Genomic DNA, 20,986 nt, shown 5'->3' with positions numbered 1-20,986 from the left:
AATTTTGAGTGTTTAGAAACAGGGGAATTGAGGTGGTTACCGAAGACAGTTTATATAGTTGCATGGTGCAGAAACAGGCATGGGCATTGGAGGAAATTACATGATTGCCCTTTTGAAAAGTTTTGTAGTAATAGTGAAATAATATAAACATTACTAGTAATTTGGGCAATTAGTTGTAGATTATCTTGTTGTAAAGTTTAGTTTCTTGTCTTCCTTTATTTTGGTTAGTGGAAGTTTACAATGCATCACACTATGCAAAGATTCAGTTTTTCTTGCATATTTTTTTGTGGGAATATTTTGTATTGTAGTGAGTCATATTTTAACATCTAATAGTTGATTGACAAATAGACTAACTTCTCAGAAGCCTCCTTATCAATGTATTCTATATACTTTCTTTTATGCTTTAATATAGTGTGACAAAGCACTTCAGTTGTTTGTACCAAACTAAAAATAACCAAACAAATAGAAGTGTCTTATCCTGTAGTGAATCCAGTACCCATATAAGAATATCACTAGAATAATTATAGAAGTAGGTGAGTTCAAGTGGTCCTAGGTTTTTGTAGCTCTCTTGCACCAAACAAGGTTGTCATCCCAAAAATTATCATCACACTCTCAAAATGGTTTCTTGTGTGTAAAGTTTACTTTATTTAGCCAAAAAGTAGGTCTATGAAATAAAAACATAAAATACAAACTGACTAGAATGATTGGTGAAGAAGCTGTGACAGGTTATTTAGTTTGTGGGGAGAGGGTGAATGGGGCACACAAAATGGTGAGTCCCATGTGGGGTTACAAAGTGCAAAAAGAAAGTGAGTTTTTTTATTAATATAGCGCATTATAGCATTTTGAAAATTTCTCTCTCTTTTACTGATGTATTTGGATGTTTATCTATCTATAGGCTTGAGTGACCAAATTTGGGCGGTTGGTAAGCTATTGGGAATCCAACCATTCATAAAATACCTAAAATCCATCTGAAATTCGAGTTTGAGTTTGAATTTGAGTTTGATTTAATACGTAGCTCAATTACACTCTAGCACTATCTAGGTCAGCTCAATTACACCCTAGTAACCCTACTGCAATTTTATTTACTTTTAGCCAACAATTTTTAATTTTAACACCCAAAATCGTTGACAGAATCACAGCCTCACATATTGCGAAGATGGCATAGATCAAAGAGTGCAAGATCACTATCTCATTGATAAAAGAAATGTAGTCCATTAGAATTTGCATGGATACTCCAATCTAACAATATCGGCTACACCTAAAGCCCAAACGCAGACAAAAATTCAGAGACGGCAGAACCGATAGTTCAGGCCCAATGGGCTTTTTATTCACTATTGTGCTCATTTATTTTAGCTGAATATCAAATCTAAATTACTTTCTCGAATAGAAAGTCTCATTTCTTTTCAATTCTTTTTGAATTTTAAAAATACTTTGTATTGAAAAATATGGGTAAAAGAAAGTTTGTGGAATATGAATCTTAGTTATATACTCTCTCTCATCCCAAATTTTATCGCAGTTTGACCGGGCACGAGTTTTAAAAAATATAATAGAAAGTATGTTGAAAAAAGTTGGTACGGTGTGGGCCGTACTTTAAAGTATTAGTTTTATAATAAAATGTGAGTGGGAATAAGTTAGTGGAATGTGAAATCTACTACCAAAAATGGTAAAAAGTGAAATGTGACAAATTTTGTGGGATGTGTGGAAATGAAAATTTGTGACAAAATTTCAGGGACGGGGGGAGTAGTGTAATTTTAAATAAGTTGTGAGTGTAACGAGTAGTAGAATGCGAGTCTCTTAACATTTATAGAAATAATGAATCAGGGCTACTATTCGCAATGAATCAGGGATACTATTCGCAAACAAATCAAAATAAAAAAAAATGGAATTCTCTTTGAGTATGGAGCAGCTTTAAATCCTTGGGTCAGTTGTCCCACCCATTGAGGTGCCTACAAATCAGTGCAGGAAATAATCACAGGGCCCGCCGGTGGATACCCATGGTAATTACCAAAAAAATGGAATTCTATTTATGGACGGGGGGAGTATTTTTTAAAAAAACATAAGGGACGTTGATTAATGTACTTGATATTAGTATTTTTGTCTCTTACAAACTCTTATCAGAACTAAAATTTCATGAAAATCACCAAAGTTAGTAAGTTACACTTCATAATTCAGTGGTCGACTCAGATCGTTGATTGAAGTTCACCTAGTGTTTCAAAAATCGGACCGGACCGGCCGGTTGGACCGCGAACCGGTAAGTAGTCCAGTCCAATTTGCTCATATAAATCTCCCACTATATTGAGCCACCTTGAACCAGTGCAACCGACAGGTTGGACCGGATGAACTGCGAACCGAAACCGATTTTCAGAAAAATGCTTTAAACTTTGTTGTTAAGGACTAAGGAGGCTGGAAGCCAAGACCTCTTGTCAAATTAGTAACACCTTTACCACTTGACCACAATACTTTGTGTGGTATAACATGAACATTAACCAAATTTATATATTAAACATGATAAATTTTTATTTGCACTAGTTATAATCCAAATTTAATAAATAATTATTAATTACATTATATACAACTATATTTATCATTCACTAAATTATTATTATTTATATATAATCAATTATACATAAAGTTTAATATTTTTATATATTATTAATTGCATTTTGTTACCGTATCTTATATTATTGCTTCAAATAAAACATATTTTGAAACAAAATGAACTTTATTTGTTTTTATCATATAATATCAACAAAATTTTAGTAATATATTTAAAATATACTCCCCCGTCTTGGCTAAGATGATACATTGCTTAGCCGGCACGGGTTTTAGGAGTTATTAGTTAAAGTGTTTAATTGGAGAGAGAAAATGTGGGTGTAAGTATTAAAGTAGAGAGATAAAAAAAGATGGATATTTTAATAGGAGTGAGAAAAAGTGGTTGAGTATATTAATTGGAGAGAGAAAGTTACCAAAAAAGGAAATGTGTCATCTTAGTTGGGACAAACTAAAAAGGAAAACGTGTCATCTTAAGCGGGACGGAGGGAGTACTATAGTATAAAAAATATTAGTATAAATTTAATATTCATTATATTTTACTGTTATTAGTATAATTAGGGATTGATCAATTGCTAACTAATTAACAATCACAAACTAAGACTAAATCTTAGCCATTAGATTAGAAGATCCGGTGGTTGAAATAATGTCACATGGATTTTATATTTTTAATTAAAATAATTAAAACTAGAGGGTATTAATGTCAATTCCATCTCATTAAAAATCATCTTAAAACCTTAAATTTACATAACTCTCTCGATTTAAATTATTTTTTCACAAAAAATATATCAAATTAAAGATATTTTTATAAGGATTCCAACGAAATCTCAATTGCATATGTTTCGACGATGTTCGGATGGTGAAATTTGATATTTTTTATTTTAGTTTTCGTAAATGTTGATAATCAGATTTTTATCAACAAATACATCAAAAAATCTCAATAAAACCATGTAAAAATCTCAATAAATATGTGTTGATATTTTTTTGTACTAGTGTTGATATTCCTATGACATATTGTTGATATTTGTAATGCACTATGTTGATATAAAAAAACATTCACTAAAATTATCTTATGATAACATAACGACGATATTACTCTTTTGTTGATAGTTTGTCTACTATTTATTGAAATTCGTAAGATTTAATCTCATCCACTCATTTTTAATCAAAGGGTGGAGATTTGGTCTCGATTTTAGATTAGGGTGCTATTAGCATTAGAATATGACCATAATATTTATATATAAGTATACATAATGGTTTTTAGTGATAAATTATTAATTACATTTATCATTCATTATTTAATAGTATATATTTTATATATTATATATTTAATTATATGTGTTTATAATAATATTTCGGTTCGACCAGTAGTTCGACTATTGAATTAGTTGAACCATTAAACCAGTTGCTTCACCAGTTTGCTTATCGGTCCGATTTTTAAATTTTTAAAAGATTGAGTTCGCCGGAGTTACGGCGTCACAAACTATTTTTATATTTTCAAAATAGGAGTATTAATTCTAAAAGTTTGCGTAACAATTTCATATTGAGAGATCGTCACATTAAAAAAAAACAGAATATAGTGGTGCAGACAATGCACGTGTTTAAAGTCAATCCATTAATGATCATATATCCATATTACTCAATAATTTCGTTGTAACTACATAAAGCATTTATAAAGTTATTTCTCAATATTTCTAATTGATTAATCTGTACATCTCTTTCCCTGGAAGGCTGGAAGTTTGACCCCTCTCTCTTTCTCTGTTGCAGCATAATGTCCAATTTGATGATCATAGCTACGTTGATTCTGCTGTTTGCAAACACCTCATTTGCAGATCCAAGAGATCAAGTCATCAAGCTAATATGCGGCAACCAAACAGAGCAAAACGCCACAATCAACGTGGCAAATTTCATCTCCACAATGGACAAAATTACCCTCCTAATGCAATCTTCGGGCCACGGGGCCGCGGAAACGGGCTCGGGCCGCCACAAGAGCTACGGCTTCGCGCAGTGCTACGGCGATCTCTCGCCGGCCGACTGCACCCTCTGCTACGTCGAGGCCCGGAACATCCTGCCCCAGTGCTACCCCTCCAATGGAGGCCGGGCCTACCTCGAGGGATGCTTTATTCGGGCCGAAAATTACAGCTTCTATGACGAGTTCACGGGCCCAGGAGACGGGCCCGAATGCGGGAACCGAAGTCGGGCCGGGCCGGGATTCGAGGAGGCTGTGCGGAAGGGTTTGTCGCAGGTAGTGTCGGTTGCGTCGGGGAATGTGCGGTATGGGCGGGCCGAGGTGGCGGTGGGTCGGGCCGTGAATGAATCGGTGTACGTGATGGCGGATTGCTGGAGGACTATTAGTGCTACTGCTTGTCGGGCTTGTTTGGAGAATGCTTCTGCTTCTTTGTTGGGCTGCCTGCCTCGGGCCGATGGGCGGGCCCTCAACACAGGCTGCTTCGTTCAGTATTCTGATACTCATTTTATGAATTCTTTATCAAATAGTGGAAGTTCAAGATCAGGTACGTAAGTACGTAACTTAAACATTATTAATTCGTATGGGTTTTTTGGTAACTACAACTATAAAAATGTAAATTGGCTTGGGCTTGGTCTCAAAATTAACATTTTGGTTTGTCATGCAACTTTGAAACTCAGCAGTAAAAATCATGAATTTTCACATTTTCTCACTTTTCTATTTATATTGTGTCGTTGATTTGAGTCACGCATGTTACCAATTAAAATCACGAGTTATTTGCTAATCGTGTTGAGAAAAGTGATAGTAGTAAAATTCATAGATGTTGTCGTCATTGTTGAATTTTATTTTTAGAAAATAGGAAAACTCGTAATTTTCACGGCTAATTTTCAAAGTTTTTCTAGTAATTTACTTATCACTTTGTTTTTTTACTGTTATAACTAACTTCGATGGTGCAGGGAGAGTTATAGTGAATGTGATTGTGGCTGTGAGTGGAGCAGCTCTTTTCATAGGTGGGGTTATTATTGGAGTTTATGTCTGGAAGAGGAGGATCATTGCAAGGAAAAGAAGAGGTTTGAAATATCATGACAAATCTATAGTATAATTTATTTCTCAATCATGAGGCATGGCTTATACTCCTAGTAGCATACATTCAATCTTGTTTCTTGATTTTAGATGATGCTGAAAAATTAGTGAAGAACCTTAACCATAATAGCTTGAACTTCAAATATTCGACTCTGGAAAGGGCTACGGCCTCTTTCAATGAAGCCAACAAGCTCGGACAGGGCGGATTTGGCACGGTATATAAGGTATCAAACCTCTTTAATTTGTGATGTCTCAAACCCAGACCTATTATTTGAAGGAGATACATCTTTACCTATTAAGCAGCGCTTCGTTATTTAGGGAGTGTTGGCGGACGGGAGAGAGATTGCAGTGAAGAGGCTCTTCTTCAATAACAAACACAGAGTTACAGACTTCTACAATGAAGTGAACATGGTCAGTAGTGTCGAACACAAGAATCTAGTCCGATTGTTGGGCTGCAGTTGCTCGGGACCAGAACGCCTTCTCGTCTACGAATTCTGCCCCAACAAGAGCCTCGATGCCTTCATCTTCGGTTAGCACTCTTATAACTTGTAAGGGGCAGTTTGGCAGCATAGATTATATGACCGAAAATGACTTGAAATATTTTGTTCTTATCGTGTTTTGTTTATTTATCTTCGTTACTAATGTTTATTAACCATTCATAGATATAGATAAAGGTAAAGAACTAGACTGGGAGAAGAGATTGAAGATAATAGTGGGAACAGCAGAGGGATTAGTGTATCTCCATGAAAATACATCAACAAGAATCATACATAGAGACATCAAAGCCAGCAACATCCTCCTTGACTCAAGGATGCGCGCCAAAATTGCGGACTTTGGGCTAGCTAGATCGTTCGAGAAAGATCAGAGTCATATCAGCACTGCTATTGCAGGGACCCTGTGAGTAGTTGATGCATATCATCATTTTCTTAGCTCGAGTCGAGCTGATGTTGATCTTGCAGGGGATATATGGCACCGGAATACTTGGCCTACGGCCAGTTGACTGAGAAGGCGGATGTCTATAGCTTCGGTGTGCTCGTGCTGGAAATTGTCAGCGGTAGAAGGAATAACGAGGGCGAAAGCTCGGATGACATGGAGAGTTTGCTTAGCAGAGTAAGTTAAGAAAATATTTTACAATCAACAAATACCTACACAATCTGATCCTGAAATTTGTTTGGATTAGGCATGGAAGCAATTCAAGCAAGGAACGGTTGAGCCTCTCGTCGACCCCAACCTAATGCTAGGAGGCCGGAAGGAGGAGGCCGACGTGATGAGAGAGATGGCTCGAGTCGTTCAAATAGGACTAGTCTGCACCCAAGAAATCCCATCGTCGCGGCCGTCCATGTCGAAGGCACTGCTGATGCTAGAGGCAAAAGAGGAGCCTCCATTGCCAAGCAAACCTCCTTTCATGGATAAGGAGACTATGGAGTTCCATTACTCGAGTGGAGGCAGCAATGAGGCCTCCATCGCCACCATTTCCCACAGTGCTTTTCTTCCCCGGTAACATTATCATGAAGTTTGGTCATATCCTGATCGATATTGTACATGTGTAATGTTCAAGTGATAGACTTCGATTTAATGCTCAAATATGACGTCGTTTCACCTAATGGACACATGCCACATAACTTTTTTAGAAGTGAGCTTAAATTTGGATGAATGAGACGATTGTGGATGTTCGAAATTTCGTGATTTGTGATTTTTTTTAAATTGCAAGATGTATCGTAATTGATTCTTCATTACTTTAGTGATCATTTGCACAATTAATTTTGAAAAATGCAAGACATCATAATTGCCACTAATATCACAAAGTCTAGTGATATCCACTATTATCCAGTGGCAAGAGTCACGACAAGAGAAGATCCTTTGTAGTAATTTTTGTAATGAATAATTTGTCACGATTCCGTTTGAGGGATTTTCTCACATAGTTTCAACTTTCAACCAATGGCTGATTTAAAACGTGTATGGACTAATTTTGTGGAATGAAAAGGCCAAAAATATATTTATAGGGGACGGAAGATAATAATTTTACTACTCCTTATTTTGAGTCATTTGTTTCAATTTTACAAATTTCCAAATTAAATTCAAATATATCAACTTAGAGAATGATAAAAAGTTACTCCTATAAGGCAGTTGAAATTTTTACTTATGCCTGAAATGAGATTGGCAATTTGGCATCATGGCAGGAGAAAAATTAAATTTGTGCCCGAAATTAAGCTATTTTTACATCCCGACTTAAATGCCCTTATCCTATTGAAAATAATGTAAAGTTTCATTATTAATAATTGATATTTTTTGGACAAGAGATTTATAAAAATAATATTTATTGAATTTAGTGAAGAGAGAGTAAAATAAGCTAGACATAAAACAATAAAAAAAATATATGTATTATTTTTTACTAAAAAAATAAAAATTATAGGACAAATTGAAAAGGAAATCAATAGTAATTAAGTCGCAATTTCGAAAAGTGGTTGGTGGTTGGTGGTGGAATGGAATTTTCATATCGTCAACGATAACAGAATTTTCGTAATAACTGCATTACTTAGTATTTTTGCCATTTTGTGTAGGCCAAAGACTTTCGAGCACTTTTTCCACCGTCGACTTTCAATTTCTGATTCGTTAAGTCAGCATATTAATTTGTTCAAAACGATACTCGTTGAATAGTTTGAGTGAATCAAGATTTGTTTTGTATGATCATCAATGATCAATCTCATAATCCTACTTCTCACACATGCATACTATGCCGATCCAAGAGCTCAGGCATTCAAGCTCATACGTGGGACCCACCCGCGTCTTTGTCCCAAACTTCTTCTCCTTCATGGAGAACATCAGCCGCCAACTCTGAACTTCCGGCTACGGCGAGGCCCTTAATTTAAATTTTACTCAAGGTTGGCGGACTTAGGGGGAGCTTCAGCACCCTTTAATTTTACTACTTGTCAAAAATAATATAACTAAAAGTTTTCAATTTAATATTTTTTAAGACTATTTTGTCCCAAATAGTGATGGAAATCCAAATGTTGTTGGCAGGGAGTTTTGTCTGATGGAAGAGAGATTGCAGTGAAAAGGCTATTTTTCGACACGAAACACAGAGCATCGGAGTTGTACAATGAAGTGAACATCAAAAGCAGAATTGAGCATAAAAATCTAGTGAGATTACTAGGTTGCATTTACCTAGGACCAGAGAGTCTTATTGTTTATGAATATCTTCCAAACAAGAGCCTTGATCTATTCATCTTTGGTATGTTTTCTTATCCTAGGTCTACTTTTGGAACTTTGCCTCATTTTATTATGGAAACATCTAGATAAGTCGAAATATAATTTCTGATTATAATAGTAATAGTATATGCTAAAGTTTACTATTTTATTTTGGAGCAATAATATAAGGTTAAAAATAATAATATTATTGCATTTGTGTTTATAAAAGGCCAGATAACTAAAGGAGTCTTTGGATTTGATTGTTATGTATTCCTCTGTTTCTTTTCGTTTAGTGTAGTTATCAATTGGATTATTGATTAATGTGAGGATATAAAACTAACAGATGCAATCAGAGTTGAAGCATTGAATTGGAAGAAGAGAATGAAGATAATTATAGGAATAGCAGAGGGATTGGAATATCTCCATGAGAAATCACAACCGAAAATGATAAAAGCCACACCACACACTACAATTGATCCAAATAAAATTCAAATTATTATCGTTTTGGATAATAAAATGCAGGGGATACTTGGGCCCCCGAGTACCTCGCCGGTGGTGGATTGACGGAGAAAGCAGATGTTTATGGCTTCGGTGTGCTTTTGCTAGAGATCGTCTCCGGCACACAGAATAACGGAAGTTAAAACTCCGAGCTAATTGACAGCTTGCTAACTAGCGTTGTTCTACTACCAGTTTGATTAAGAACGAACATATTTTTATGCAAAATTAGTTAAATAAAAGAGATATAAGTAAATATGATTGAAATATCATTATTGAAAATTTAACACAATTTAGAATAACTTGTAGTAATATATAAATAGAGACTAATTTTGACGGAATGACACAGTGCCTAAATATGATTATATTTCTTGTATATTTTAATAACCTACTACTGACTAGTATGATTTGGTCTGATATTTGGAACGATTTTAAAGTAATAGATCTAGATCAAATAGTAAGTGATTAATTATAATTGGTAAATAGCTCTTTGATTAATAACCAACAGTAATAATTTCAAATAAGTACTACTCCTATTATGTTAAGCATGGAAGGAGTTGAGAACAATTGAGGGACTCTTTGATCCAAACCTAATGCTAGATAAATATACCTCTAACAATGACATCAAAAATGAGATTTCACGAGTCTTTCACGTAGAACTATTGTGTAGCCAAGAAGTGGCGTCGCGACCATCATCGATGTCCATGGTATTGGCGATGCTGGTAGGGAAACAACACCTCCCAACCCCAACGAGTCCTCCTTTTGTGGACGAGCTAACTATGCCACTATACGAGGACTCGGGACCAATGCTCGGTCATAGCAATGCCACCACATCGCGGAGCATTTTTCTTCCGAGGTGATATTAACCATCATGCTCGAGATTTTGTTACTGTCATTGTCATATATGGTCATTGTCGTATATGATCATTGTCAAAAATAAATTAAATCAAATGATTTTATTTTCGATGTGGGCTTTAGCCTAAGAGGATCTATTTAGGTGATTATGCATTCGACACCAATTTCATGCAATTACATAGATCTATAGATATAACATCAAATAAACACATAATCATGCATATTCGATGTAGATTCGATTGTTACCTCATAATCCATCATTGGATTGAGGTTGCTAGCTACACCACCCGGAGATCCTTGGTTTATCGACCACGAATCTTCCGTACTATTCCCTTGTCCTTGATTCTCCATCCGTGTGGGCGGATCTTAGATAATCAATTAAATAACTTTGAATGAATCTAGGGAAACCCAATACAAACATCAAATTGTCTAGATCTAATCCTATGAATTATGATAGATCAAGAACAATAATCAAAACCCTATTTCTCCCACGTGCTAGGCACGAAAATCGAGACAAGTGACAGAGAAGAGGGAGGCGCCGTTTTCTAGGCTAGGGTTAGGGTTTTTGTGTTGTCTTGGATTGTGTGCTAGGGTTTCCCTTTCATTCATTAATAATAGTGGACCTTATTGGGCTAGTAAGGGGATCCATGTAATGACTTAAGTGTTGGGCTCACCCATTAGATAAATTATTAATTAAATCAAATGACCCATGATTTAATATATTATCAATGGAATATTATTTTGTTCCACTAAAGAATAATATTGCACTCCCACTTAAATCACCAAATTACAAATAACTTGGGTCCATTTTATTTTATAATATTTCTCGCGTTTAAGATTATCTTGATCCGTCAATTTAGTTCTTTTGTCTGCTATGTGACTAGAATAAAATTAATTCTCCAAAGAGTTTTTCTAGTTTGAAACTTTATTTATTATTCGTGGAATAAATTCCAACTGCGCAGTTTTTTGAATAATAAATTCCTTTTTCAAACACCTCTTGGGGATCACCCTTTAGGGATTTAATCATACCATACTGGGCACGCGAATTCTATGAAATAATATTCCAATACCTTCATGTTATTCAACTACTACCACCCAAGATATCATGAACTTGAGTTACGTACAAACTCTCACATATTGATAAGTCAAAGTGGCGTTTGATTGAATAAACAATATTGATAAAATATAGACTAGAAAATACTAAACTTTCTTAAATATATTCTTTCAGTAGATAGCAATAAAGAATACATTTCGGATTAGATCCTTTCAGTGCTTTACCACACCGGTGTTACTAATCTCTTCTTAGGTAAGAGAGAATTATCACAAACACCGCAACCGTACCAATAGGTAGCCAAAGCCTATCTAGGTCGTGAATACGTTTTTCTTCTTACTAGATCTGGCCAAGTCCCCTACTGGAAAACTCATGAGGAGATTCATCGAATTTCCCTACTTGACCTTCTTAGTAAAAAGCCTTAGACTGTTTATTATATTTCAATAATAAACCATTATATTATATTATTTATTCTCATAAATAGGTAAACAAGTGGATGTGGCGTTTCTCGTATACATGCACAAGCTGACTGTACAAAGGCATGTACGCTCGAAGCATCTTTTAGTATACAAACCCCAACAATCTCCCACTTATACTCAAAGAATGCTTTCGAGTATACCAACCGCTTTATTGGCCTTGTGCTACACATTCACAACACATTTTCTCCCACTTATACTCAAAGCAGGCTTTGGCCACTATGTACTCAAAACTATAATTCTTTAAAAGAATCTACCAACATAGTTTTCTAGAGTACATAAAACGAAAATATACTTGTAATTTATAACCTTAATTCTTGCTAAGGAGCACGATTATTTGATCAAAATATTTCTAGGCCCTTTGATCCAGTGGAATAATTTTATGTGCCTTTCTCAAGCGCACTTATACATATTCCTCTATCAAAATCCACTATTTTGATCCTTCTGAATTTCTACTAATTAAAGTAGAATACTTATAGCAAATATAAAGTTTTTAATCATGTCGAATATGATTCCCAAAACTTTAATTATATAATACCAACCTAACTTGGTATTATCCTTGCTATATAACTTGTGATGTAAATTTATGCATGAACATAATTACCTCATCACAATGACTAATTGGAAATTAGTCCTTATGACAAAATAAAACCGAATGATTGCATTCTTTGTTTTATAGTCATAAATTCCAAGAGTTCATTTATTTAACCATTTGTTGTGATCTTTAGAAATACTTTCTTTGGAAATCCAAAAGCAATTCTAATCTTTAATAGCTAACTTGGAAATATCTTTTAATGTTATTAGAGTCTTAGAAAGTGTGCAATTCATCACTTCTTTCATTCTAGGGTGTGAACCCTTTTTAACTCTATCAAACATTACCTTAATTCCATTTATGAATATTCTATGAGACAAAATTTAGCTCCCACTTTTAAAAGTAGAAAAATACTAGTCTCAATATTCTTTAAGGCTATTAAAACAATTTAAATAGTGCTTGGAGTTAAATTCATCCTAGTTTAATAAAACGAGCTATGAAGCTCTTATTAAACACTTAGAGTTTAATCATTCATTAAGAAAAGCTCCCACTATTTTAATTATCACTTTCACAACAAAATAAATAAAACAATAACTAATCAAATAGTCAACTCTAGGCTTGGAACATTAAAACAAATTTAATGTGCACACTATATTTACCATGGGCAGTGATAAATTAACAAAAATTGTATATACAAAATTGGACATTTTAGACATTTTACATCTATAATTACATTAATGACGATTAATTAGTTTATATATCACATATTTACCCTTTCGTAACTATTTTGGGGAAAAATTAAGTTTGTTAACTAAATAACTACAGGTTTAGGAAAGTATTAAGTAGTTCTATCTTAAAGCTACATAATTACAGATAGATCAAAACTAAAAAGATGGATTCATCACATTTTTCATCATACATTTAATAAAATCCTGGGTAAGTAATTAGACAGACTCAACTTTTAAATGCTACAGTATTATACAATAAAATTTTATTGAATAAATTGACATATAAAATTTTAGTCACTAAAAGAACGTCACATAATGTATTTAAATATTTAGGATTATCATTCAACTAATTATAATTTATTATTTCAATTTTCAGTATTCTAACTAATTAAAGATTATTATTTTGATTTATTTATAATAAAAATAAACTAAATAATAATAGTTATTCAAAAAACTAACTATTTCTTTGTTAAATGGAATAGTAGCGAAATTATAAATTATAAATATAACTACTTGTAAATATACTTAATTAATTAGTATTGTCATCCAACTAATTAAATATCATCACGTTGATTTCCTTGAATACTATACGTTTTGACTCAAAAATTATGAAATGAATACAATAATAAAAAATAAATTAAAACAAACAATCATTCGATCAAACTATTTTAATAAGTATTAAATAATTTTTAAAATTGTAAATTATGAACAACCACATATATATATGTACACTTAATTTTATAATACTAACATTAAACTAACTGATAATCATTAATTCAATATCTTGACGCAAAATCATGAAATAAAAATAAATTTGATATATAAGTAATAAAAATAAATTAAAACAATAGTAGGAGCATTAATTATTATTCACATCCAAATATTTTATTATTCAACAATTTTAAATGCGAATTATAAAAATGACCATATATATATATATATACTTGATTTCTTAGTACTCTCGTCCAACTAATTGATGATCGTTAGTCGGTTTTTTTGTGTAATCTACATCTTGACTCAAAAATTACAAAACAAACATAATACAATGTATAATAGTAAAAAATATATTAAAATAATAATGGTCATTCGCATTCAATTATATTATTGTATAACTGAATGATTAGTTAAGAAATAATGATTAATATTTTATTAATATAAAAATACTTATCGCTAAAAGTAATTAAAATTAAAAAAATTATGTATATGCTTTTGGATATTTAATAAAAAAGGAACAAGCTAAGGAAAATATTAAAGAAAAATAGCGCAAAAATAAAAGAAAACACAAAATATATTAAATTATTATGACTATAAGTATGTTCTCATGTATAGTTCACATTTCAGTTATATAAAAAATTATTTTATTATTTGAATTTATTATTTTCATATATTGAATTATTTCATTGTAACAATATTGATGATTTACATCGCATGACAATTTGAATGAAATATTAACAGAAAAAACCCAAAAAAGTTATGAAAAAATAATATGAATGACAATAAAACACTAGATACTAAACTATAAAATGAACAAATATAAATTTCTTTTAAAAAGTAGTATAGTACTTTATTAAATTATATACTACGGAGTAGTATTTATTTTATAATTAAATATAATAATTTAATTATGTAGTGTGTTAATCAATATTCACATAAATAGTTTAAAACCTAAATCAATGATATTTTCCTAAACTAGTACAGTTAGAAATATCCAACATTAATTACTAAGGGTAAATTAGTCATAAAATATTATCCTCAAAATAGAATTAAATTAAGGGGTATTTTGTATATATAATTGTTGTTAATTTATCTTTATCCATTTACTATACAAGAATTTCTAGTATTTATAATAAATATTTATCTTGTTTCTAGTTGAATTTAATTTACTTGTCTTGTAATCAATTATTGAGATTATTTTTCTTACACCTTTATTTGAACAAACGCGATCATAAGATCATTTTATTTTGTATTGAATCCATGTCGAACATTAATGTTCTATTGACTCTTCAACAAAATAATGGTTCAAAAGACTTAAGGATTAAAGAAACTTAATAATCAATATTTCTAGAAGAAACCTTCATAATAATTGAATCAACAAATTTAATCACAAGTAAACATTTTGATATTAACCATGTTACATTTGATGTCATAAATAATTGGATAATCAAAATTTCATTTATCTAATAATGCAAGCATTATAAAATGACATCGATAATCCAAAAACACAATTGATAAACTAAGAACAAAATTCCATATCAATAATCCATATGATATCAAAACCAAACAATATCAAAAACTCTTAAAATTCAACAATGTAAATAAAGCAAAATAAGACTTTCATTGTTCAAAACATAAATGTCATAGCTAGATCAAGATCATGTCTTCCTCCTAATCACATTGGGTTGGCTCGAACTCTCTGCCATGTCAGACTTGCGTCTTAGGTCAGTGGAGTTATTGACCATCCCGCCCTCCATCTTCCTTATCTGGACTTGTGCCTCAATACTATCAGGATTTACTTAGATAGAATTAATTCATCCTTATCCTAAAATTAATGTCTAGGTATATATCATAAAAGATTAGCTAAGTCTTAATTTAAAATGCTCACTTGGATATATAAATCCGCATTTATCCAATTAAGACCAAGTCCATTTAAAACACACCAATTAAATTCGAGAATCAAAATTCTCATAGCTTTCATAAAATCACATGACAAGAAGAATCTTGTTACATCTTTAATTCAAAATGATGTTTTCTAGATGAAATAAAATTCACCTTCATCAAAATTAAAGACAAAATTCAACTTAAATAAATAATTAAGGATTTTAATAGCAAAATTAATGCTCTATAAATTTTCATACCTTTAAATCACATTTGATGTTATCTAGATGAAACATATTCACCTTCATCAAAATTAAAGATAAAATTCAAATTAAACTAGGAATTGAATTCCAATTAAAATCCAATTAACTATTTCAAACTTTAATAATTTAGGATTTAAGTAGCATGTTAATGCCAAATGAATTTTTCACTTCTTTAATTAAACCGATGTTATCTAGATGAAATAAAATTCACCTACATCATATTAAAGACAAAATTCAAACTAGGAATTAGATTCCAATTAAAATCCATCCAATTATTAAATATGTAATTTTCGAAAATTTTAAAGGTTTAAAACAATTGAAAAACTCATGTCTTTTCCTTAGGTATATATCTAGGAAATAATTCCATAACACACCAATTAAAATATAGACAATTTTCAATTAAACCTTAAAATTAAAACATGAAAGCATATTAGGAGAATATTCTTTAAAATTCCATCCAATTATGGAAAAGCCAAAAATTAGATCAAACAAATATTGAATTTCCTTATGTTAATTACTATGATATTATCTAGATGGACACAATCCACCAAAATCAACTAATTAACAAATTAAATCAATTTATTTGACCTAATTATTCCAATTGGCAAATTTTTAAAGAAGTCGATTATTCTCTTTTAAATTAGAATCTTGATTTAATTGCAAAATCATTCTAATTCACACAAGATATTTAATTATTCTAGGTTTAGGATTTTAAACCACAATTATAAATAAGTTGTGCCTTAAGAAACAAAAACACGAAAACGAAAAACGAGACGACACGACGATGCAACCCAAAACCCTAATTAGGGTTTGGGCCGCCACGGGCCTCGCAGCAGCCGCTGCTGCCGCGTCCAGCCTCCGCCGCCTCCTGCGACTGCCGCCGCTGCTCCCACTGCAGCGTCGCCGCCCGACGACCGCCGCCACTGGCGCGAGCATCGCCACTGCCCAGAGAAAAAGCTGTTGTCACTGCAGCGTTGCCGCCGTGACGCTCCCACTGGAGTAGCCGCCGCCCGCTGACTGCCGCCGTCTCTGCTGCTCCGTTGTCTAGAACATCGCGGATGCTGCCCTAACCGAAGTCAGGGCTGCCGCTGTCCTTCGGAGCTGCTGTTCGTCGACAACGCAGCTTCTGTCCGTCAAGGTCAGCTCCTCCGCCGCCGCCCGAAGACGACGCCGCTGCTGGACGTTGCTGCTGTCACGCGACTGTCCAGCCGCTGCCCGGCTCCAGTCCGACGTCGCAGCTTCCAAGATCTGGAGCTGATCGCCGCTGCTGTCCAGCGGCTGTGAAGCTTCTGCCCGGCGCTGCTGTCCGAAGACGAAGCAGACGCTGCCGGAGCTGCTGCCCGCCGACGACATTCCCAGCCACCGTGGCTGCCTCGCTCAGCCGGATCTGGATCGGCGATCCCCGACAAGGCAAGATCCACAGCCCGGTTTCGAACACAACTATGGTTTAACCCTTGTGATTCTTTGTTCGTTTTCAATTTAATTAACTAGATTCATCGCGGTCGCTACGCTTGACCGCGATCTTAAATCTTAATTAATCGCTTCTTAATTTGTAACAAACTTTTATGTTCATATCAAATATGCACATTTAAATTTCAAGCATTTAGCAATTTAAATAGATCTAGCATATTAAAAACATAAAACTATGGATCTAATGAATACTTGTTTAGATCTAGAATATTCTTGTGAAAAACTCAAATAAAATTCGAGATTCATAATATTCTTTCATCGATCCAAGTATTCAATCATGGACCACTTTATTTCTTGATTCAAAAACATATATTCACTTAAACACATACATATATGTAATCATCAAACATATAATCTAGTATATATTACTTAGAATATATAGATCTAATGATATTCATCATAGATCTAGAATATTTTTGTGAAAAACTTGAATAAAATTCAAGATTCATAATATTCTTTCATCGATCTAGAACATCATATCATAGATCCAAAAATAAAATCAAGAAAAATATAGATCCAACACATATTGCATTATTCAATTAATCAAATACATAATCAGAGCCTAAAAATTGGCTCTGATACTAGTTGTTGGGACTACCGCAGCGGAAGACACGGAAACCAAACAGGTCCTAGACGGATCTATTTAGGTGATTATGCATACGACTCCAATTTCATGCAATTTACATAGATCTATAGATATAACATCAAATAAACACGTAATCATGCATATTCGATGTAGATTCGATTGTTACCTCATAATCCATCATTGGATTGACGTTGCTAGCTGCACCACCCGGAGATCCTTGGTTTATCGACCACGAATCTTCCGTACTATTCCCTTGTCCTTGATTCTCCATCCGTGTGGGCGGATCTTAGATAATCAATTAAATAACTTTGAATGGATCTAGGGAAACCCAATACAAACATCAAATTGTCTAGATCTAATCCTATGAATTATGATAGATCAAGAACAATAATCAAAACCCTATTTCTCCCACGTGCTAGGCACGAAAATCGAGACAAGTGACAGAGAAGAGGGAGGCGCCGTTTTCTAGGCTAGGGTTAGGGTTTTTGTGTTGTCTTGGATTGTGTGCTAGGGTTTCCCTTTCATTCATTAATAATAGTGGACCTTATTGGGCTAGTAAGGCCATCTCCAACCATTTACGCCAAACTCAAACCCATTTTTGAGTATACGTCACACCAAAAAGTAGTTTTACTCCAATCATTTACACCATCTTTAAGTTTACACCATTTTTGAGTATTTATCTAACAAAATTTTGGAGTAAACACCATATTTGGTGTTATTCCATTGAAAACTCCAAAAATGGGTTTAGGTTTGGTGTACGGTTGGAGAAATTATCTACACCAAAAATGAGTTTTGGTGTACGATTGGAGATGGTCTAAGGGGATCCATGGAATGACTTAAGTGTTGGGCTCACCCATTAGATAAATTATTAATTAAATCAAATGACCTATGATTTAATATATTATCAATGGAATATTATTTTGTTCCACTAAAGAATAATATTGCACTCCCACTTAAATCACCAAATTACAAATAACTTGGGTCCATTTTATTTTATAATATTTCTCGCGTTTAAGATTATCTTGATCCGTCAATTTAGTTCTTTTGTCTGCTATGTGACTAGAATAAAATTAATTCTCCAAAGAGTTTTTCTAGTTTGAAACTTTATTTATTATTCGTGGAATAAATTCCAACTGCGCAGTTTTCTGAATAATAAATTCCTTTTTCAAACACCTCTTGGGGATCACCCTTTAGGGATTTAATCATACCATACTGGGCACGCGAATTCTATGAAATAATATTCCAATACCTTCATGTTATTCAACTACTACCACCCAAGATATCATGAACTTGAGTTACGTACAAACTCTCACATATTGATAAGTCAAAGTGGCGTTTGATTGAATAAACAATATTGATATTAATATCATAGACTAGAAAATACTAAACTTTCTTAAATATATTCTTTCAGTAGATAGCAATAAAGAATACATTTCGGATTAGATCCTTTCAGTGCTTTACCACACCGGTGTTACTAATCTCTTCTTAGGTAAGAGAGAATTATCACAAACACCGCAACCGTACCAATAGGTAGCCAAAGCCTATCTAGGTCGTGAATACGTTTTTCTTCTTACTAGATCTGGCCAAGTCCCCTACTGGAAAACTCATGAGGAGATTCATCGAATTTCCCTACTTGACCTTCTTAGTAAAAAGCCTTAGACTTGTTTATTATATTTCAATAATAAACCATTATATTATATTATTTATTCTCATAAATAGGTAAACAAGTGGATGTGGCGTTTCTCGTATACATGCACAAGTTGACTGTACAAAGGCATGTACGCTCGAAGCATCTTTTAGTATACAAACCCCAACACTGCCCGGGTGGCGGCGGTGACGGCGAGGACGACGGCGACGAGGAGTAGAGAGGGCTCGTGTGTGGAAGCCCTTTTTTTTTAAAAAAAATCATGTATTTTTTTTTTTTGTACTTTGTACTTTTTTTAATGAAATGAATTAATTTTCTCGTATCTGTGTCATAAATTTAATTCTGTAATTTAATCGTTATTTTAATTCCGTAAATGTTGTATTTTTTGAATTATTTTTATTGCTGCTGGCCTATGGCTGACCTAAATCTGATATGGCAGGTGGAATTTTAGTTCTGCTAACATGACACTATGGCAGGGAGAGAGAGTGACTGACCTATTTGCATTGGAGATGCTCTATAGCACTTTGCTATTCCCACTACGATTTTGCGTTACAACATCTATGACTGTTCAAAGTCTCGACTAGAGAAGCACCTCATTTCTTAGTATGAAGATTGGACATTTTCATATTTTCCCCACTTTGTACGTACTAACCAAAGAACGCTAATCAATCGTGTCATGACCCTCATTGATATCAAGTCACCACAAAAATATTCTAGAATTAGTTATCTTATTTTTAAAATTGGAGTCCTATAGACTATAGTAGTCTAAGTTTTGACGAAATAAATATAAATAAAATAAATAAATTTCCAGCCACCACAACGGAAAAAGGTTTAGCACTATATAATGGGCGTTACTGACGTAAGCATTCATAAATTCTCCAAATTAGGCCGAAATGCAAATTTTGATCTCTGACCCTACAAATTATTTTCCAACATCTAATTAAACTACACTACCTAAAAATATACTAGCATTCATTCGAAGTATTCTTCCATAATGCCATAACATTCGAAAATCCTAATAACGAAATAAAAAGCAAAATAAAACAAATCTAATAATTAACGGGAAAATATTACACAAAATCGTTAAAATAATTCGAGAAATATACAATAATATATAATACCAATTTTTTTAGTAATTCACCGAAATCATTATGGGTATAAAATTGGTTCAAATACATATGAAATTGAAGGAAAAAATAATAGTACTTCCTTCATTCTTCAAAATAAGAACTATTTTCGTTTTAGTCCCTCCTTTAAAATTATATCATATTTTTTTGTTTAATAATAATTTTTCTTTTCTATCAAGTGAGATCCATTATTTATTAATAATTTTTTAAATATATTTTCTTTCTGTATTGTATTTTAATGGAAATTTATATTTTTAAAGAAAGGAGCTAAGAGAATTAAAATAGATTAGAAAGGAGCCGTAAAAATCGACCCCACTCGCTCAACGCGACAAAAGGAGGCGCTGAAATTGAAGAAGCGTCTACGCATGCTTTTCT

At 33.1% G+C, this 20,986-nt stretch overlaps 1 protein-coding gene across 1 annotated transcript; it reads left to right on the top strand.

Moving 5' to 3' along the window:
- The first annotated feature begins 4,279 nt into the window (after positions 1-4,279).
- On the top strand, positions 4,280-7,303 carry LOC125204882 (cysteine-rich receptor-like protein kinase 2). The gene is made up of 7 exons (XM_048103642.1): positions 4,280-5,063; positions 5,473-5,586; positions 5,690-5,823; positions 5,918-6,128; positions 6,262-6,496; positions 6,559-6,709; positions 6,780-7,303. The coding sequence occupies exons 1-7, from the start codon at positions 4,322-4,324 to the stop codon at positions 7,098-7,100; spliced, it is 1,908 nt and encodes a 635-aa protein (XP_047959599.1). The 5' UTR covers positions 4,280-4,321; the 3' UTR covers positions 7,101-7,303.
- Positions 7,304-20,986: the final 13,683 nt, after the last annotated feature.

This window comes from Salvia hispanica, chromosome 2, assembly GCF_023119035.1.
Source record: "Salvia hispanica cultivar TCC Black 2014 chromosome 2, UniMelb_Shisp_WGS_1.0, whole genome shotgun sequence".
Taxonomy (NCBI): domain Eukaryota; kingdom Viridiplantae; phylum Streptophyta; class Magnoliopsida; order Lamiales; family Lamiaceae; genus Salvia; species Salvia hispanica.
Note: the sequence above shows the minus strand (reverse complement) of the source record. Positions and strands in the feature narration are given on the sequence as shown.

Excerpts from the sequence above, each read along its gene's own strand:
- LOC125204882 (XM_048103642.1), top strand. The coding sequence starts at position 4,322 with ATGTCCAATTTGATGATCATAGCTACGTTGATTCTGCTGTTTGCAAAC. Across the intron at positions 5,587-5,689 it reads CATTGCAAGGAAAAGAAGAG|ATGATGCTGAAAAATTAGTG; the intron begins GTTTGAAATATC and ends TCTTGATTTTAG. Across the intron at positions 6,497-6,558 it reads ACTGCTATTGCAGGGACCCT|GGGATATATGGCACCGGAAT; the intron begins GTGAGTAGTTGA and ends TTGATCTTGCAG.